Below are 22,174 nucleotides of genomic sequence, written 5' to 3' on the forward strand. Positions count from 1 at the left end.
TTGACATCTGGTGGGAGGGCGTTCCACAGGGAGGGCGCCACTACCGAGAAGGCCCTCTGCCTGGTTCCCTGTAACTTGGCTTCTCGCAGTGAGGGAACCGCCAGAAGGCCCTCGGTGCTGGACCTCAGTGTCTGGGTAGAACGATGGGGGTGAAGACGCTCCTTCAGATATACTGGACCAAGGCTAACATTTCCCCAGCAGCTTGCGATTTTATTCCTCAGGAAAATTCATCAGCATTTTACTGTGAATTCCTAGAGTTGTACAGTAAATAAGAGACCATAGCAAGCCACCCTATTCCCCCCAATATTCCCTCAGGCCGAGGGCGTTCACATCACTTGCTACTTGTTCCTTTTAGACTTGAGATGTGGAATGGGACCTTCTGCATGGAAAGCCATCTCGTGGCATTTCTACACTGCCATCTTTAACTGGTTTAATAGGTACTCTCGCTTTCCACAGAGCGCTGGGGATTGTAATTCTGCGAGGGGAAAGTTGAGAAGCTCCCAAGAGAATTCTCAGCTCAGCATGCTGCAATTCTCGGGGTTCTTCGGAGGAAATCAATGCCTGTTGAAAGTGTTATTGGTTTGTAGTGTGGCTATTACCTTAGAAGAATTTGTCCTCAGTAGCTTGAGTCCTCAAGTTGTTCAATGCAATATTGACATATAGAATAGTCTGACTAATCCATTTCAATGACCTGATCCTGTGCATGTGTTATTATTAATTAATTAATTAATTAATTAATTAATTAATTATATGAATTTCTTTCTTTTTTGGGGGGGAGTCCCGAAGCAACTTACAGAAAGTTAGAATACAAAAATAAAAAAAACCAAGAAAAACATACAGAATACTAAAAGTATCCATGCTCCAAATAAAGTCCTGCTAATTTCAGTGGAACGTACTTAGGAGTAAGTGTTCATTAAAGTAGAGCCTATGAATGTTTAGGGAAGGGTGATGCAGAGGTTGTGATCCAAATGACTTCCTGGCCATGCAATTTTGCATAGGATCTTTAAAAAAATTAATAAATCTGATTTCCAAGTTAATTTTAGAAATCTGCTTGGAATGATTCTGAGTGCCTGTGGTTATCTGTTTGCTCTTTCCCAGGTCACCAACCGTGGAGAAGCTCACTTGGAACTCAATGCCTTTCGCCGCAAGCACGACTGTGCCCTAGTGATTTCTGGCGATTCCTTGGAGGTGAGAATGTGGTTATCGTGGTAGCCATGGCAGAAGGTGAGCTGCTGTTGGTGGTGGTGGTGGGGAAATGTTTATATCCATGTAACTATTTTATCTGTTTTGTGGAACAGGTGTGCTTGAAATACTACGAGTATGAGTTTATGGAATTGGCTTGCCAGTGCCCAGCTGTGGTCTGTTGCAGATGTGCCCCAACACAGAAGGCTCAGATTGTACGCTTGCTACAGGAGAGAACTGGGAAGCTGACCTGTGCTGTGGGTAGGTCACTTCCAGCTTCGTTTTCCAGCTGGGCATCTTTGGGTGATTTTATTTTTACCTGTCTTCATTGGAGAGATTGAGAGACAGAGTGGCTGTGATCTAAATGCCATGTTTCTGGGGGCTCTCAGTTTACACCTTCTGGTTGCACCCACCTGGCTCCCCTTGAAATCCCCTACAATGGTCAGATACCTTCTGGAACAGCATCCCATGAGGTGTGAGAGATACTGCCAGAGGTCCCCATCAGCCATGCACATCCACTCAGGCCTACCTAGCTCTCTGCATACACAAACAGGCACCTCCCAGCATAGACTACATAAATAAAAGCCATTATCCCTTGGGTGCTGAATGTCTCCAAGGAGGTTTGGCTCCCTCTACCGCTTGAAAGCAGAAGATGCTATAACTTCAAAGGAAGTCATTGTCTCTGCCTCCCTTTGAGGCTTCAGTTCTGTGTCCCGTCCCCCCCCCCCCCCATATTTCACCATATTCTTGCACGATCAAGAATATTTGGCAAGAACAAGCTTGATTCTCATTGCCCATTTAAAAGGGCAAGGAGGTTTACCACCGGTCCCTGATAATGTACAAATTTGTGCATCTCCCCCCTGCTGCCATGGGCATTTCAAACTTGCGTATCGTGCTGCAAAGCGATATATGAAAGTTTCTCTATCACTTGTCAACTGGAAGCACAGAAATCATTACCCTGGGTCACTTGCCTTTGCTTTATTAGCCAGACAATATGAGATAAACTCATTGATCATGCACCAAAACAAGGAATCCATCTGTAGCACCAGTGCTTGCACTCTCCTGCTATACAAAAATGCTGCAAGGCACCTTTAGCACATTAACACAGGAGTGGAGGCTGTTTTGTGATCAAGCTGAACAGCCCTGCAGTCTAATATAAGCTGCAAGTAAAGATTGGTGTTCCATCAAGATTCTCTATGGTCTTTTTCCTCTGTTGCCTCTTGCAGGAGATGGTGGGAATGATGTCAGTATGATTCAAGAGGCAGATTGTGGTGTTGGGGTTGAAGGAAAGGTGAGTCTCTCTCTCTCTCTCTCTCTCTCTCTCTCTCTCTCTCTCTCTCGCACCATTTTAGTTTTAAGCCAACAATTATATCAATAGCTAATGGACACACAAGGAACCTGTTTTGCTAAAAGGGATGAAATGAGTGTCTGACCTAGTTTACGCAATGAAATCCTTACTTGAATAAGTTGGTATATGCATAAGCTCCATGCACCCACCACAGCTCCTTCACTCCCTGCTTGCGTACCTGTGGAGACACAGGCCAGGAAGCCACAGTTAACCATAGTTTCTTGTTATGTGCAAACCAGGAAACTCTGGTTAACGGCTTCCAAACAAGCCATGGTTTGGAACCGTAAAATTATCCTCCTGACAAAGTCCATTCTGCCCATGGTGATGTATGTTTCCCACATTAAGATACCGCTTGGTAAATGTGCAACCCTAGAACATTTTATGACCTGCCAAGAGTTTGTGAATGCAAACAAGGAGCGAAAGCAAGAGGTCTGTTCGGCTCTGGGGAGCTGCTGTGCTTGATTGCTGGGTTGGTGGCAATTTTGGGTAGAGTTCAGCTTGGTAGATCACAAGTTGTGCAGGCCTAACCTACTTTTCTGGGTGGTTGTGAGGATGAAAGGGTAAAATGATGTGTACCGACTTAATCTCTTTGGAAGCAGGGTGGACTAATTATGTGCATGCTTACCTGGGAGTAAGCCCCACTGAACACACTTTGACTTACTTCTAAGAAAACAGACATAGGCTCACACAGCACATTAGACATATCTGCAATTTATTGTTTTTTAAAGCCTTATTGCCCTTTTGTAAAAGTTCCAGAGATGACCACTTTGTTTCTCAAAGGATGCTGTAGCAGAGCCTTGGGGCCATTGTGATAAAGGTTCTGAATCTTGCTTCTATAACTCTAACCTCTCCTAATGAGGGCATATGAAGCAGGGCTTGAGCACCTGACCACAGCTGGTACTCCAGCTGAGTAAGGGAGAGGCAGGTGCCACAGAATTCGGATTGTATCTGTTTCCCTATGGCAGGATATGTTTTGCTGCTATCTTGTGGTCTGATAGGTTGCTGCTTTTCTTAATTATTTCTTGGTGTACCTAGGAAGGAAAGCAAGCTTCCCTTGCAGCAGACTTCTCCATCACTCAGTTTAAGCATCTGGGCCGGCTACTGATGGTGCATGGACGCAACAGCTACAAAAGATCTGCAGCCCTCAGCCAGTTTGTGATCCACAGAAGCTTGTGTATCAGTACAATGCAGGCAAGTAACGCCACAGCATCTTCACTTTCCTTCTCCCTGTTTAAGAGATGGTGACTGATGTCCAAAAGTTAAAAACTGTATTTTTACATTGCTCTAATACGTCACGAAGTCGATTCAGTGTAGCGTCTTGCTTCTGTTAAAACTGAAAATGTGTCTTATTTTTATCGGAGCTGCAAGGTTTAAGCTTTCCAGTTGGTAACCCGATTAAAATCTCCATTAGTTAATAAATAAGGGGTTGCAGTTGGCAAAGGCTCAGGGATGGCCCTATCTGTTCCTATAGTGATGGAGCAGAGTCATGGATCCACCCACCCAATGTCAAGATGACTGGACCAGACCAAAGGCTTACCTGGTCCAACAACCTTTTCTCACAAGGGCTATCCAGATGTCCATGGCAAGCCCACATGTGGGACCTGGGTGCAACAGTACTGTTCCCACTTACTCTTCTCAGCAAGTGGTATTTGCAAAGGCATGCTGCCTGCAAGAGCAGAGACAAAACATAACCATCATGGCTAATACCCATTGATAGCCATATCCTTTGACAACTATCTGCTGTAAAAGGATATTTAATTTTGTTTCCCACCTAAAAATAAGTCCAACAAGGTAGCCTGTAATCTACAACAGTAAAATCCAAGAACCAATAGCACAAAGGCAGACTGTATTCCTATACCTGCTTACCTAGAAGCAAGCTCCAGGGAAGTCATTGGTGGAATTCTGCTTTTTAACTTACCCAAAACTTGAAAATAGACATTCCCCTCCCCCAATAGTACCTGAAGGCCAGCTGTGAAGGCTCTGTGTATCTTGAGCGATTGTGTTTGCGCCAACTGTGAGACAGAGTTTGAATCTGGTGTCCAAATAGTTCTGTGAAAACACCCATGACCTTTTTTTTGCATCCCAAAGAAACTTCAGACCTGTTGTTCGTCAGGATACTTAAGCATGTGTCAGATGATGGGCAATGGGAGAGAGAATAGGTAGGATGGAACGCAGAACACAAATCTGTATGTTCTGTGATCAAAGCACAGTTTGCTACCTCTCTAGCTCAGCTCACGTTGAGTCTTCCTCATGTGGAAACAATAGCTTTTAAAGAATTAAGATGGTTTGAGAGGTGCTGCTTTAAATCCTGCACATGAGAGCACCTTTTTCTTTGCCACCTGTGGTCTTTTCAAACAGGCATTGTAGGTTTTTCAAACTATATTTTTTAAAACGTGGAATGAGTGTGTACGTCGGGAAAGCCAATATAGGACCCTGCAGTTGTTGTTGAACTATAATTTCCACCATTCCTGGCTGTTGGCCATGCTGGCCGGCCGGCTGATGGGAGCTGGAGTCCAAGAACATCTGGAAGGCCACAGATGAGAGAGCACTCGGTTGGTAAAGCATGAGACTCTTCATCTTGGGTTCGTGGGTTCGAGCCCCATGTTGGGTGAAAGACTCCCCTCACTGCAGGAGGTTGGACTAGATGATCCTTGTGGTCCCTTTCAACTCTACAATTCTGTGATTCCCCATCTCTGATCTAAAGCCCGCAGCTGGCAGACTGTAAAGGAAACATGTAGATTAGTGTTCACTGAAAACCAGGTATTCAGGCTGTCTGACAAAATGCACCAAATGAAAATCATGCATTTGTGAAGTAAGCATTGTAGCTTTTTGAAACTATATGCAGTGCCTGTTTTGCTAGGGGCTGAAGTGGGATGTGTTTGAATGCCATGAGCATCAATCCCTTCTGCAAATCACTTTTAGCTCTTTGGGTGTGATGGGGGAGGAAGCCACATGTCTGCCTTCAGTCCCCAAGTGGCGAGTCCCAATCTTGCTCCGCTTCTGTGAATTGCCACAGAATTCCTGTTGCCATGTGAGCTGTCTGGATGGATCATTGCTGTTGAACACATCTTTGCTTTGAAGCCTAAAGAGTCTTTCCCCCTTTTTTGTTTTTTGTTCTGTAGGCTGTTTTTTCTTCAGTATTCTACTTTGCATCCGTCCCTCTCTACCAGGGCTTCCTCATTATTGGGTAAGAACCAAACACTCCCCCCCCCCAAAAAAAAAATATGTGACTAGGAAGTCTGAAATGCAAGGAGGCTAGTTTTGAAATCCTCATATGTCTGGAAGCATTCATATCCTCGTGTGTCGCTGTCTGAAATGCGGACTGCCTTCCTTCCTGCTATAGCTGCTGTTATCAGAATAAGAGATGAGACTTTGAAGGCTCACATTTTCAGAGCAGTGATTAATCCCGCAATCATGATAAGCACGTGGATCTTATTAGGACCAATTTCAGCTCTTATGGCAACTTTTATTTGAGGACCAGGAAGAAAAGGTTTAATTTGCTCAGAAGTCCCTCTTTTGGAAGATGTAAATTTTAAAACTAGTAAATTAACCTGGGCAACCAATGCTTTTCTAACATGAGCCCTTTTTTTTTATTCAAGAAAGCACAACAGATACATGTGCCCCACTTCACACGTTTCTGGCCTAAGGTCTGTCATTGTAGCAGAAGAATTAAGGCTCAGCATTGGCTGAGCATTGGCAAACATTGGTTTTCAGTGTTAGAGCCTGTGTCTTAGACAACATCACACATTTCACGACAGCACAACGAAATTTCCCTCAAAGTCTGTTTTTGCCAGGGAGGGGCAGCTCGTTCTAACCCCTGACAAGTGGCTCCGTGTGATATCTATGCTTTGCAAATGTGTTTGCCACATTTATGCTTTTAGATCACACATAAAACACATTGCCCTTTTTTGAGAGAGAGAGAGAGAGAGAGAGAGAGAGAGAGAGAGAGATGCATTTCAGATGTGAAGCAGCTCTTGGACACCAGCCTCAGGGTGGGGTTGTAGTTCAGCAGTAGGACACATGCCTGGGATGGAGAAGGTTGGGGGGAGGATTCAATCTATGGCATTTCCATTTAAAGGGGTCAGGTGACAAGACAATGGAAAAGACTTCTGCCCAAGACTGTAGAAAGCCAGTCAGAGTAGACAATACTGGTATGAGTTGCTAAATAATATGATGTGGCCAATTCCTATGATATCCTATTTATAACAGGAACTTTCATTTCACTTTTGTTTTTCCTTTTCTGAAGCATGCACTTCCATCTCCTGGAATATGAATGTTCAAGGCTGTTTAAAAACGAGGGTTGTGTGGGGTTTAATTCTGCATTTGTGAAATGACACCCATGCATTTTTTGTGCTTTCCAATTATTTTATGCAGTACACTGATAATAGAGACAGGGAAACTGACTATGCATGGGATTGTGGATTAGCCAGAATTTGGGATCCGGGCTACTAGTCTTGGCAGAAATGAAATTAGAAATGCATGCCTGTGCATGGAACTCATATATATATATATATATATATATATATATATATATATATATATATATATATATTAGTGGTGGCTATTAGCTAGAAGCATTTTTAAAAGAAGCTCTGGGTGGTATCCAATGCACTCATTCTCTTAGCAAAAGAGTTCTTGCTTGTATGATGGAGCTTTCCCTCCCATCTCCTCCCCATGTGTGCACCCTGCTCCAGAGGGCGGTGGAACCCCCAGAACAAATTTAGGGGGTTTGTGGGGGAGAAGGCGAGGGAAGGGAAGTTATACTGTGCAAGCGAGAATCCTTGTACTGCCTTAACAAGTTACTTAGTTCTGCACTGGATACAACCCTCTGTGGAGGGGGAGAGGTGAGAAGAGGCTTAAACTTCATTGCTGATCTCATCCTGGGTCGAACCCAAACCCTTTAAGTGGCCAATAACATTCAATTGCGAGAGACAGCATAGAGAAATGTAGAAATCAACAAAAATAACTCTCCCCATTCTGCTTATGTTTGCCCCACCCCTCAGTCAGATTTGTCGAGGTGGGAGAGGAGGTGTTGAATCCATGTGGAAATCAATGGGGATCTCTTCTGTTGTTGCTTTCAGGTATTCTACACTCTATACTATGTTTCCAGTGTTCTCTTTAGTGCTGGACAAAGATGTCAAATCAGAAGTTGCCATGCTGTACCCAGAACTCTACAAAGATCTTCTGAAGGTTTGATACATCTTGTATTGTGTTTTCATCTTTTGTCGTCAGGTTTATGCTCAAGATCACATACAGAAATGTGCACCAGACTGATGTTCATTTTGTTTTCCTGTCCTCTTTCATTCCTTTAGGGAAGGCCTTTATCATACAAGACATTTTTGATATGGGTTTTGATAAGTATTTACCAAGGTAAGAGACTGTCTGTCCAGGTACCTCTCGGTGAATTGTTTGAAATGAATTGTTCAGATCTCATATTTTCCCAGATTTGGTGGAAACAACAAACACTGACTTGAATAAGCAAATCTACTAAATTGAATATTTGTGCATAATAAATTTTGGTTTTTATAGGTTTGGAAGAGAGGCAATGAGCTCTGCAGAGATTTATATCTACACAAACACATGCTCATTCCCTGACCACTGGAAGTCCTGCTCAGTTTCCTTCTGGCTTCTCAGATTTCCCCAGACATTGGCTGCAATCCTGCTTCCTCCATGTGCAGAGAGCAGCGTACAGAGGGGCTGTCAGGGTGGTGGTCTGGAGACAAGAGCAGCTCAGTCTCCTGTGTCTACCTGAGCCATGAGGCCAAGGAACCAAGCCATGATCAGCAGCTTTGTAGGACTGGGTAGAACCCTATCTAGCTCTAACATCACCTGACCTCAGTTGAGTGGTCTATTCTAATACAGCCATCTGGCCATTGACCGTAATGACAATGCAGCTCAGCAAAGACTAAGCCAACAGGTGCCTCCTCCAGCAAACCAGTCACAGTAGCACAGAGCAGAAGGAGCTTACTGCTTCTGCTACAGCCTAAGTGAATTGCTCGTGATGCCTTTCTATAGAGGCTCCCATTGAACCCTACTGTGCCATGTCCAGGTCATCATTAGCACTCTCCATGCATCCCTTCTCTGTGTGGTATAGATGCTAGACTGTCAGACTTGGACCTGGGAGCCCAGAGTTCAAATCCCCACTCAGCCATGAAACTCACTGGGTGACCTTGGGTCAGTCACTCATTCTTGGGCTACATTGAAAGGCCTACACTGAAAGACCTAGATTGGCTCCCAGTACGTTTCCGAGCACAATTCAAAGTGTTGGTGCCAGTGTTCAAAACTCCCATTTTTCAAGGCGCATTTTGCGACAGGGAATTTCATTAGCGCAAGCAGTTTCTGAGCTCTGGGCTCAGTACTGCATCTAAGATTTCAGATTAAAACTGCAGAGTGAAGGAAAGGAGGACCTGTTTCTGCCTCCTACTCTCTGAAGACTGTAGAAGAAACCTTCTTAAAAATATTAGGGGGGCGGGCAGGGAAAGGACTAGACCATGTGAAAAATGAACATAATATTTTAGCTGCAGTTCATTCATTTTCAGCACTGTATTCTTGTTATAAAAAAGCATTCCTAGACATTCTGTTGTTGCGCCCATAGCCTAGGATTAAGGTGCCATTTAGCTCCTAGTTTTCATATCTCAGTTTCTAACACTGGTTGGTTCTGATCTTTAAAGCCCCAAACGGGTTCGGCCCTGTATACCTGAAGGAGCATTTTCAGCCCCACTTTTCATACCCAGACACTGAGGTCCAGCTCCGAGGGCCTTCTGGCGGTTTCCTCATTGCAAGAAGTGAAGCTACAGGGAACCAGGCAGAGAGCCTTCTCGGTAGTGGCACCCACTCTGTGGAACGCCCTCCCATCAGATGTCAAAGAGATGAATAACTATATAACCTGAAGGCAGCCCTGTATAGGGAAGCTTTTTAAGGCTTAATGTTTTATTATGTTTTGATATATGTTGGAAACCGCCCAGAGTGGCTGGGGCAACAAAGTCAAATGGTCAGGATACAAAATAATAACTATTATTATTATTTTATTAGCTACCTCACAGAGTTGGGGGTATGTGTTTTCTGTTCTGACCTATTTGAAGGGAAGCTGGGATGTAAATGTAAGTTTGAGAAAGTACATAACCGATGGCTGGATTCTTCAATGTGAGGCTCAGGATGGATTTGCTGTGCGGTTAATGCTTTAGATGTAATGTCACAAAAAACATCAGTGAGTGTTGCAGGGGGGACCATAATGGCTTCCCAGGAAGCCATTATGGTTCTGCACCCTTCACTCTGCATAGCAGCCATTATCCATCAGTTAACTTCACATTCAGAGGGGCTAAGTTATACCCAGTTCATTGATTGCCTTTTTAATTGGAAAAGGAGGACCAGGAATATATTACATTTTAAGAGGGTCAGAGAAGAATTGGAGAGTTGGCTGCAACAGCAATTACTTTTCAAGGGCTAAATCAATACTATAGAGCAGTGTCTTGGCCTTCGCAGAAATCACACAGCTCCCGGACAGTCAGAAAGAGTGAGACATCGTGGGAAAGCTTTCCAAGCCAAGAGCCTTCTCCTGTTACATTCTGTTGGTCAGATGACCTCACCCCTTGATGGATCACACCATGCAATTTTGGCTAGTAGTTATCGCTCAAGATCAGGGATGGCCCAAAACTGAGCAGTACCCAGATGGTGGAAAATTTACTCCCCGGGTCTGTGTTTTATGGCTTGATCTTGAGTCACTGGTAGAATTGTTCTTCAAACAAGCATAATGTGATGTCTGTGGATTAGTCATCAGTGCAGATTACTCATGCTGATGACATGAGTTATGTCTGCAGCTGAGGATCTGGGACGTTGTGTAGCTATTCTCAGATCCGCCAGAAGTAGGATGCAAAGTGATTCTCAGTCTTTCTCTCCCTAACCGTTCTCAAAAAATACGTTTCCTTGAACATAAGTCCTACTGAGTTCATTGAGACTTCTTAGCATGCATTAAGACTGGTGACAAAATTAGCTTCAGAATCTCACCACAGCCATGAACGCACTGAGAAATCTTGATCAAGCTCCTCTCTCTCTCTCAGCCTAACCTGCCCCCACCTTCAGTGTGTGAATATTATTACAGGTCTACCTAGTTGCAGGGCTTTTGTAAGGTTAGCCAGGATAATATGTCAGAAGGGGAGAACCCATGGCCATCCAACCTGTTGCTGGACCATTGACCCTAGCAGCATGGCCCAGTGGTCAGGGATGATGGGAATCGTAGTCAACAACACATGGAGGGCCAAAGGTTCCTCGCCTTTGATGTATTTTGCTGGTTAATAATATAATTGTTCATAATAATAATAAGTGTTTTGAAAACTCTACAGCTACTGTATAATACTAAGATACTGTCTAGCATGGGCATAGGCAAACTCCGGCCCTCCAGATGTTTGGGACTACAATTCCCATCATCCCTAGCTAACGGATGATGGGAATTGTAGTCCCAAACATCTGGAGGGCCGGAGTTTGCCTATGCCTGATCTAGCAGCTAGAGGAAGGAAGGAAGTCTTCTGTATTTTTTTGTTCATGGAAGGGTCATAGCTCTGACTAGCAAGTCCCACTGATTTCAGGGAGACTGCTCAAAGTCTGGATCCAGCCCACTGTATTTTTTACATTTTTGTATTTTATTTAACCCCTCCTTTCTCTTCCGCCCACTTGCAGGCAGCATCATTATGTACGGCGCATTGCTGCTCTTTGAATCTGAGTTTGTCCACATTGTGGCTATTTCCTTCACATCCTTGATCCTCACTGAGCTGTTGATGGTGGCGCTGACAATCCAGACGTGGCATTGGCTCATGATAGTGGCAGAACTACTCAGCCTTTCCTGCTATATTGCCTCGCTGGTCTTCTTGCACGAGTTTATTGGTAATAGCCGTTGCTCTGAATTTCTCAAAACTTCTTCGATCAAATGTAAAGCCAGGGCTAGTTCTGAAAGCCAAGGTACTTCTGGAAATGGATTTAGGGCACGGGCTCTAGGGCAGCTAGAATTAAAGAACTGACCGCCTTCAATATCAAAAGCAAGCGGGGTGCCATGTGGATTTTCCATCCCATACTCCAAATGTTCAACTGTAAACCCATGAATTGTAATGGGCAAGGAAAGTGATGAATTGGTGTTAGAGCAGATGTAGAAAACCTGTGATCTACAAGACTGCCAAGACAGTTAATTTCATTCATTAGCCCATTGATAGGTCAAGATGGTGATGGGCAGTTATAAGTTACTGTTGTAAGTTTTTGCAGAGGAGTCACCCTATAAAAACCTTAGCATAAGTAAAGCCCTCTTGTATCAGACCAAGAGGCCTGTTCCCCACAGTAGCCAACATATTTTATTCATTTGCTTACTATGTTTAAAGGCCACCCTTCATTCCAAGGTGCCAAAATACAGGCAGGTAAAATTAAACAATAATATTTAAAAGCAGCAAGCACAATTTCCATACAAGTAAAACGGCAGCCACAACAGAAATCCAATCCAATGTACCTCTCCCTTACCCAAGAGCCTGAGCAAAGAGGCAAGTCTTTGGCTGATTATACAGTGACAACTGGGACATGGTGAGACACACTTCAGAGGGAAGGCTGTTCCCGAGGCATGGGGCCACCACCATGAGAATTCACTGCAGATCTCAGAGATGGCTAACAATAGCCCTCTCCTTGTAGTAATATAGAAAAGTCTACTAAGGTCTCTTTTTTTGCATCCATTATTAGCCTAATCTTTCAGTGGAAATGGAAAAAAGGAAGTCATGGAAGGGCTGACAGAACAGGGGGAAACGTAAGGAAAATAACTGCTAATTTGCACAGCGGTCTAAAATTGCAATGAAACAATATATCTACGTCCATTCCAAAATATGCAGCTGTCAATGCTGAATTAAAAGTTGTGTTTCCAGAACTTCAACTTTGAAGATTCATTCCCCCCCCCTTGAAGACCTTAGTGTGACGCAGTTTACTTTCAACTTTAAGTGTTTGCTTTCTGCAAAGATTGAAAACTTACTGCTAGTTACCAACTTTCATTTAGAAATTCAAAGCATAAGTAACTTTGTTGTCGTATTTTAGCAATCGCATTTTAAATATGGAAGCTTGATACTTTTTAAAAATTGTATACTGTATTTTAGTATGATTCCATTGCTGTTTTAAGAGGACCCAGTTCCACTTTTACAGCTAACCTGAAATTATTTTATTGAAACAGCACTTTAGGCAGTTAGCTACTTCATCAGAGTGGAACTGATGAAATTCGTTCATGGAATGTTTACACCCAGTTTTAATTCTTTTTTTAAGGGCATTTAAGTATGCTTTGAAAAGGGGCTGTGCTTTCTTCCCAAATTTGTGTTAAAAAAAGCTAAGAAAAGTACTTCTGATACTGTATTCTAACAATACAATCTTATACATGTCTACTCAGACGTGAGCCCTGTTGCTATCAATGGGACTTCCAGGAAAATGTGGCATTTTCCAATGTTCGGTTCATAATATACATAAATGTCCCTTCATAGTTGGAGGAAAACTGAGTGTACTTTATTCCTTTATTTATATTAAATATATTTAAAAAATAATCTATTTAGCAGAATGATACATTTAACAAACCATGCTACACATGGAAATTTTGAAAAGTAATTATTTAAGGGTCAAAAAATACCAACCTTTAAACATCCCAACAATAAACACATGAAATGCTGTATTAAAAAAGCAGCAACACTGTAATAAATATGCTGCAGCCCTTAATGTGTTCCTTTTTATATCTGCATGTATTAAAAAAACAATTCCTGGCCCACATTGAACATTTGTGCTGGGGGGGGGGGGATTTTGGTGGCTTCCCATTAACATTTCTAAGTTGCACCTCACAGTTGTACTCCAGTTAAGCTGCCAAAGTAGAGGAACCACCTGCAAAAGCCCATCTTACTTTTGGGTAGTAAAATGATTTCAGTTAGCTTTAAATGTACAGCTGGACTCCTTGAAGTAAGCATGTCTATTAAATAGGGATACGGGGAGCGCTGTGGTCTAAGCCATTGAGCCTCTGGGGCTTGCCAACCAGAAGGTCGCCGGTTTGAATCCATAAGCTCCCATTTCTCTCTCCAAGCTTTTGCCAACCTAGCAGTTTGAAAGCACACCAGTGCAAGTAGATAAATAGGTACCGCTGCAGTGGGAAGATAAATGGCATTTTTGTGCGCTCTGGCACTTGTCATGGTGTCTCGTTGCGCCAGAAACGGTTTAGTTATGCTGGCCACATGACCCGGAAACAGGGCCAGATTTGATGAAGCCCTAAGCTACTGAAGGTAATGGGGCCCATTTTATGTCCAGCTGTCCTTTGCCAACAACAAATTGTCACTGTTTTTGGTGTTGAATAAATGCTACAAATTTGTATTTTATCAAAGTAATTGTTGAACTGAAATACAATTTCAGTTTAGAAGTATATTAATAGTGAAATACAATGAAGAAGAAGTATATTTGGGGGGGGTGGCAAGAGAGTGGGGCCCTAAGCTATAGCTTGCTTAGCTTATAGGTAAATCTGGCACTGTCTGGAAAGCTGTCTGCAAATACCTGCCCCCTCAGCCTGAAAAGCGAGATGAGCGCCACACCCCATAGTCATTTTTGACTGGACTTAACTGTCCAGGGGTCCTTTACCTTTTTATTACATATTATTAAATAAATAAATAAAGTTGCATGGCTTGCTATTTAGTTAGGGTGCATGCATACGGCTCTGTTCTGTTGGACGTATTTTGATGTCTGTTTTTCTTCTCCTTCCTCCCCCTCAACATGTCTCCTATATGAACCTTTCTTTCTTTCTTCCTTCCTTCTCTTGCAGATGTTTACTTCATTGCAACCTTATCGTTCTTGTGGAAGGTGACAGTAATCACTCTGGTCAGCTGTCTCCCCCTCTACTTCCTAAAGTATCTGAGGCGAAGATTTTCTCCCCCAAGCTATTCAAAACTCACTTCATAGGTGGATCTACCAGTGGAGCAGAGACTACTTCTCCCCGCCCCCCCAACCCTCAACCCTCTTTTTCTTTTTGCACAAAATAAATGTGTGTTCCTCATAGTAACGCTTATGTCCGATGGTTGCAAATGGATCATGCACTGGCTAGAGAATGTTTCCAAAAGACTGAAATAACTGGCAGTGCAGCAGAAACAGCCAAGTAAACCGGAGAACTTACATATGTGATCCAGGGTTTTTTTTGTCAAATTTATATTTATTTTAACTGATAATAAATGCATGTAACTGGGAGTTGGCTTCCGGTGGGCAATTCCTGGAATGGGCTTACTTGGGAAGTACTATGTAAGCTATTGATGTGACAAATCTTTCAAACGAATTCCCCCCCCCTTTTTTTTAATTTCCTCATGTCATTTTTATATTACTATTTATCTTTTTAGTTCAGGTCCTAGTTTATAAGCATTTTGTATGTCTCGGGAAATACTTTAAAATGGGTGAAACCACATGCTCACAGGCAACTTTAGCCATGCTGACCTCTTTTGATGTGTTCCAATGCAAACCAGAGCTCCAAATTTCAGCTAAGTTTTCTTTAATCTGCAAAACGGAAACAAACAAAAAAGCCACAGTGCGTCTTTCCTGCTCTGAAGTTGTCCAATTATTTTTAACGGGGATTGACGCTGGTAAAAGAGAGGTTCTGTTTTATTAAATGGTACCATTTTCTTGGGAGAATACTTTTGTGTCATCCAAACTGCTGGCGCATCGTTAAGGTTATAACAACCAGAACTAAGACAAACATGGGGTTCCCACCCCATATTTACATAATTAATGCTTATGATCAAGGGTGCCAATTTGAATAAAATATTGGGGGGAGGGGGCAGGTAAGCCCCTCCCTGCATGATCAATCACGACAAGGTGCACACACAGCATTTGAATGGCAGTGCCCATCAACTTTGCGGTGGCGCAGCCCCTTCAAATATTTTCTTGCCAGGGCTGAGGTCTCCAGGGCACCTGGGAGTTGGCTTCTATGTGTGAGACTACCACTAACCTTGGGCTCCAGGTGGGCAGCTTTTGCTGTATGCTGCGACCGCAGCACAGTTTGAGGAAGGAGTGGGCAGGTGCTTCCTGCATGGCCGATGGGGTTGGGGAAGAGATGTTTGGCACCTCCCCTTCCTGACCATGCCAGGATGCTGGCTGGATCCTGTCCTATGGGGGAGGCAAGGCGTGCATGCCCCCACTGTGCTTAAGGGGGTGGCCTGCTGTGGGTCGCCATGAGAGTGGAAGGGCTTTTGCAGGGAGAATCAGGGGTGCAATACCTAACCATGTTAGACACATTCCTCCAGCCACTGTCCTGTTTTCACCTGGCGGGGAGCAGGTGATGGAGAGAACGAAAGCTGCAGAAATAAAGACTTTGCAGAAGGGACTGAAAAGGAGAATTGACACATGGGGGAAAGGGTTAAGCACTCCTTCCTGCTGATTCTCCCCTGCAAATGTTCACCGCAGAGCTCCCACATTTCCACCAGCTAGCAAATATATGCTCGCTGGGATAATACAGATTACATTCTCACATGCAGGTTTTGTTTGGCTCATCCAATGGAGCGAACCAATGTTTCTTCCTGCTCTGTGCAAATGTACACCGCAGGTGACTGCCCCAGATGGGGCTGGCAATATGAGTATCACTGTTGTATCAGAATAAACACCTTAACCTTCATCAACGTTTTGGAAGGAAACCAGCTGCTAATTGCCCCTTTTGAAAAATATCTGAAATGTTATTCTGCAGAAGCGTAACAGATGTATCGGATTGTAATAGAGATGTAACAGAATCACAAGGGAAAGTTCATGGGATACTGGTTATTTTCTGTAAAGCTTTTAAAAAGTTTCTTGTTAACACTGAACTGCACGTTTTATATTTTTCACCGGACTGTACCACTTTGGACTGCAGATGTGGACTTATGCTTGGATGTTCTTTTCCATGTAAAAACAACAGTGGCTTTCAGCATGCAGACAAAGCTCATCCACACTTCTCTTTCTCCTGCGATTTCCAGGCAAGGGTCCAAGAGGTTTTTCTTCTGTCCTGCCACTTTCCCCATAAAAAAACCCCTTGTTTCCTGCTGAATCGGAACAAACGTCATGCCGCAGAAAATCCGATTGTTCCGATTCAGCAATAAATGTGACGTGTAAAAGGGAAGTGTATCTGCAGGTGAGAAGGTTATTCATTTCTACATTTGGTTGAGAGTTGTGTACAACCGTACCTTGTTTTTTCAAACAGATTAGTTCTCAAACATTTTGTCTCCTGAACGCCGCAAACCCGGAAGTGACTGTACTGGTTTGCGAACTACTTTTGGGAGCCGAACGTCCAATGCGGCTTCCAGTTGAGTGCAGGAAGCTCCTGCAGCCAATCAGAAGCTGCGCCTTGGTTTTCAAATGTTTTTGGAAGTCAAATGGACTTCCGGAACTGATTCCGTTCGAGAACCAAGGTACAACTGTGCTTCAAGATCCTTGGGCCATTTAAGAGAAGTCCAATCAAATTAGTGGGTGTTCAGCGCCGCAGTAACACACATAAGTCCATTTGAAATGCATTTCTGTGGGACTTGAGCATGTCTAACTCTGGGTTGTACAGCTTTCTTTTCTTTTGGGGAGGATTCCATAAATACAGCATGGCCAGTAATTTTATATTCAATTACTATATCCTCTTCCAACTTCTTTTATGGGTTGTCTTTGTCTTCTTTGTCTAGATATATAACACCTCCCTGAGTGTATAAGAGTGTCCTACAAGAAAACTGTGGTCACAACCCCTGCACAGCCCCAATTTAGATTTAATTGTTATTGTGCAAGACCATGTTGGTAGACTTTATAGATTTTTGGGGTTGTGTGTGTCTGTTTTTTTAATCAGTGAAGTTTACACTAAATAATGATCACTGGGCCATTAATGGCCGCATTAACAAAGCCAGCAAAAAAGGGAACGAATTCTAATTAAGTTCAGTAATATTTATTGGACTAACGATGTAAGAAACTATTTTATTTAGTGGCAGTAATGTAACTATTAATGCTTTTTGTAAGACATGGAATCTCTTTGACCTGTTGTTCTTCTGTAGATAACACCTTAGACAAGGTTGTAATCTGTGAAGTGTCTCTGAGTGGGCGTGATTTAATTTTGTGAGCGTGTCTTAAAAAAAAGAAAATCACTGTTCAAAACAGCCTCTTGCACAACAAACTAGTTGATTTGTTTATTATTATTATAGCTTGATAGGATCTCCACAAAATTACCTTGGTTTTTGGGGGGATTGGAGCACAAATTGCACAAATTAATAATTCCGCTGAGATCAGAACTTTTCTTCCCTCTTCTGTCTTTCTCCCGCCCACCTAAAAAAAATTATGTGTCATTTTGACAAGGGAAATGGAATTATCCTTTCCTAAGCTACTTTAAATATGTGAAGCCTGGCATTCATACCCTGTGCCATGCAATCTGCTGGGAATGCCGGCACAATCTGAGTGTACTGAAATGGAAATTTGACAAAGGCACAGCTTGGAATAAATTATTTCAATTGGGTTTGCACTAGATTGTGTGTTCTACAAGTCAATTTGGCAATTTTCCTTAAAATGGAGAAAGTGGTGCATTATGTAGATTGCTGATAAATACTGTTTCTCTTTGCAGCTGGTTACTAAAAACACTTACTTATTTTTGCACTGATATGATGATCCTCTCCTCATGTTGCCGTTTCATTAACTGGAGATACAGCATCCCTTTTGTTTCTGATACTTTGTTGGTTATTCTCCCACTTCTGAATATGTTTGCCCATATTCCTACAGCCTTTTTTCAGACAAGAATACAAGATTGCAGTGCTGTGCAAACATATCTGGGAGTAAGTCCCATTGCATTCAGTGGGACCATTATCTGAATAAATGTGGATAAGATTTGAGCTATCATTTTCATATTGGCACTATACTCCTGCTCCAAGCACCCAAAGGTTATAGTATCATAGCCTACCCCCAAATAATGGAAAACGCTGGAATAAGGGCCTGCAAAGTGAGGGCTGTGGTTGGGTTGTGGTTACAGCTTTGATTATACCCATACTTGAATGCCCAAACTCTTAAAAAAAAATAAGTAAACTTGAAGTTCAGGAATTGGTACAGGCTTTGCATAGAAGAATTGCTGTACTAATCACCCATTATGTCAGACTTTATCCATGAGGTGCCTATAGCAAATGTGCAGCCATATTGCACACAGTATTAGATGAGACAGCCGCAAAGATACTGTATTTTCTCAGCAATGAGGTATTGTGGCTTGTGGCACTGGGCAATTGTGATATTTGCAAGCATTGGGAAGTTGAGATTTCGCACGACAAACGATCGTAAGGGAAACGATCACATGTGAAGCTCCCTGGCTGATTATATCAGTCGCCAGAATTGCCCTTCTTCTGTTCATATTGGGGCAAATGCTCTCATACGTCAGAGCTGTTGCATTGGGCCTCCTCAGAAAATAGTTATAGGATTAAAAGACAGAAATGCTCACCTAAATCTTCTGCCCAACATCTGTTGAATACTACACAGAACTTCTGACATATAATATCGGATATGGAACATTCTATCTGAAAATTTAGAAGGCTTTTCATGCACAGAAAATCCTTTTAAATTCTGGGCTTAATGTCCTCACTTTTTGTCTACAGCTTATGGGGCCAGTCTTTTGGTGTTCTCACCATTGCTTCTCCTTCTGCAAAAGGCAGCTCATGACATCTCAGATACCCTATGTTTCCTTAAGATATGGAACATAAATGCATGAGCAATACCATAATGAAATCTTATAGTCTGGTCTTCAGTGTCAGGAGCCAGCAGGAACAAAAAGTATCCTGGAATGAGTGTTGACCTAAAGCAGAGAGTAGGGTTAGCATGCCCAGCAGTTGCAATTACCATAGTGTAGATTAAAAAGCAGGCTTTCTAAGATTACTGTTTCAGGATGCGGGCGAGGGTATTGCCTGCTAGTTTTTTGCTACAGAGAGTAAACCCCCATTGCTGGGCATTCTCCATGGAACAATGCTAGGAAGGCTATACCACATTTCCCCTCAACATTTGAACTGGCTCTCAGATACTCCAAAGTGTTTGTCAACTGTGATCAAGTTGGTTACTATCACACCTAATAAAGTATGTATTTCTATACCTTTGGATGTGAAGCAGGGGGGGGGGGGAGACATGTTTTCCTGTGTTGGGGAATATGGATTCTCTTGTCAAACTATTTGTGATGCTAATGTTTTGTACCTGTCCTCTTGTTAATTAAGATGTGCATATTCTTGATGCAAGAGAAATATAAAAGCAAATTATTGTCGTGTGCAGTTCTGTGTCGCAGATGTGTATGAACTTTCAAAAAGGGAATGGTATAAAAACAGGTTTAAAAGAAATAAAATTTTATGCAACTTCATATCTAATTCTTGGCCGGTGAGTTGATGTCTTATTGATCAGATTTTTAGGCTGCTGTTCTTTCCAAAACATTAAAGGCGATTTTCTGTGGCCTGAAAGAAGACTGAAGGACAGAGAAAATATAGGAAGACAACAGTTCCATAACAGATGAAATTTAGATTCTTATGGGGCATTTAGATGCCCCATGAAAGAGTGAGTGAATACCACATGCCAATTCCACCTTAAAAACCTAGTATGGGATTGTTCCTAAGAGGAACAGGAAATGGCTTAGAATCACACACAGGGGAAGTCTATTCCCGGCAAAGGAGAAGACAAATAAGGATGGGAGAATTGGAATGGTGGCAAGAGGAGAATAATTTTTGCCAAGAGGAGCAAGTGTAGATGGGACAGTTGTATGGCTTGGTTCACAAACCAGCAGATTCCACTTGCAAATAGTCCCTCTCCGGCATGTGCCATAGCCATGATTGCAGTGGCGTAGCGTGGGGGGTGCTGGGGGGGCCGGCCGCACCGGGCGCAACATCGGGGGGGGGGGCGCTTGCACTCGCAGCTCTCTGCCCCTACTAAAATCCACAGGTTAGGGGGCGCAAATTACTTGCCTTGCCCCGGGTGCTGACAACCCATGCTACGCCACTGCATGATTGTGACTCACGTTGAGAAAAAAAAAAAAAAGAATGAACCAGCACCTTTAAAAATTAACATTGTGACTTGCAATAAAGCCTTGTAGTTTGGTTTCATGGCCAGATTGCTTTATTGGAGTAAACCATAATGTCTACTTCATGCGTGGAAATCTTCCTTTTACTGAGTCAGACCACAAATCCATCTCACTTCGTATTATCCACATCGACTAGCAGCTGCAAAACGGGGACATTTCCTTGAGATGTTGGGGATTGAACCCACATCCTTTTGCATGCAAACTGACTGATACAGGGCCCTTCCTACAGGTCAAATATTCAGGACTGGCTACTTCTTCTTGATCATACAGTTGGTGCCAAATCCAGGTTTCCTGCCAGTTCTTAAAAAGGCCTCAATGTACCAGCAGTTATTACTCATAACCACTTTCCCAAAAAGGCTGCAGAGTTTGGAACTGACGTTACAAAGGTCAGTTCCGTATATTATCATAACCAGTCCTCATACGTATATGTTGGTCCCTGTTTCTTAATTAATTTGAGCAATCAAGATTCCCTGTTAATTTGCTGTGGAATATAGTAGAGCAAATGGATCTTCTACATTTGCCCACTAGGTGGAACTTGAGTATTGATTTAGGCTCTCTCAAACATGTGTTTTCTAGAACCAGTTAGTCCCAGAGTACCCAACTGTCCCAAAGTTACAGACCAGCAGCAGAAGCAAAAAAGTCAGTTTTGTTTGCTTCTAGGGCTGCTGTAGCTTAGGCGATAGAAAACATAGTTTGCACAAATGAGCTCACAGATTCAATTCCGGGCACTGCCAATGATTTATTTTGTATATTTTTTAAAAAATGAATATCTCACACTTCACCCTAAGGTCATAGGGCATTTAGGTAGCAAATGCAAGGGACAGCCACTAAATGAAAATAATATATAACAGAAAATTTTCTATTCTGAAAACATTCGCAAAAGTGAAAATGATGTTTAATCTCGGGTTCTGAGTTGAGTTTTTATTCTTTGACATGTAATTTCACTCATGACCTCTGAACTATGCCATCAGAAACAACTGACCTCCTCTGTGAATTCATTGTTTGGAAGAAATCCAGTCTGTCCACCATAATTTTGGATTCCCCCCCCCCTATTTCTGCACTAACGTACCATAGTTCCCAGTATATGGTCATACAGTTATGCCTCACTGAGTTCTCAGTTGGATAAATGCCTGACAATCAAAGAACTATCACAACTTAACATTAAAACTGGGTGAATGTGTACAATAGAACCTGAGAAATTTCCACACACACATATCCTGGCCACAACCTTGCAAGGTTATTAACTATCTTCTTTCCCCAGACCTCGTTTGCTTTTGGATTTTATTTTATTTTGCCTTTTTGGTTAAGAGTATCTAACTAGGACTGGAAAACCTCAAATTCAAACCCAGGTGCGTAGCTAGCTGCTCTGGCACCCGGAGCAGCAGGTGCTGGGTGGCAATCTGCACACGGGGGCGCCATGGCGATCCGCCCACGGAGTCCGCCTGGTGGACACAAGCCCCACACTGCCGTTTCAGGCAGCGTGGGGCCCTGAGCCACTGCATCACTCCCAGGAGAGACGCGTGGCTCGGACACACTGCAGGCCAGGTAATTGCCGCCCCCCATGGTGTACCATTTTGTTACCCCCTCGGATGACACCT

The 22,174-nt window shown here is 42.9% G+C and overlaps 1 protein-coding gene across 4 annotated transcripts in view; it reads left to right on the top strand.

Moving 5' to 3' along the window:
* ATP9A (ATPase phospholipid transporting 9A (putative)) overlaps positions 1-19,872 on the top strand; it is a 93,449-nt gene extending 73,577 nt beyond the window's left edge. For all 4 annotated transcript variants that reach the window (XM_083507959.1, XM_083507958.1, XM_083507960.1 and 1 more), the window contains exons 20-28: positions 1,099-1,188; positions 1,299-1,443; positions 2,409-2,473; positions 3,566-3,721; positions 5,653-5,717; positions 7,612-7,720; positions 7,843-7,900; positions 11,204-11,407; positions 14,331-19,872. In XM_083507959.1, the coding sequence (XP_083364085.1) occupies positions 1,099-1,188; positions 1,299-1,443; positions 2,409-2,473; positions 3,566-3,721; positions 5,653-5,717; positions 7,612-7,720; positions 7,843-7,900; positions 11,204-11,407; positions 14,331-14,467 (1,029 nt within the window). In that variant the 3' untranslated portion in view covers positions 14,468-19,872. The remainder of the gene's footprint in view (positions 1-1,098; positions 1,189-1,298; positions 1,444-2,408; positions 2,474-3,565; positions 3,722-5,652; positions 5,718-7,611; positions 7,721-7,842; positions 7,901-11,203; positions 11,408-14,330) is intronic.
* The last annotated feature ends 2,302 nt before the right edge of the window (positions 19,873-22,174 follow it).

Source organism: Podarcis liolepis (assembly GCF_965112155.1).
Source record: "Podarcis liolepis genome assembly, chromosome: 6".
Lineage (NCBI taxonomy): Eukaryota > Metazoa > Chordata > Lepidosauria > Squamata > Lacertidae > Podarcis > Podarcis liolepis.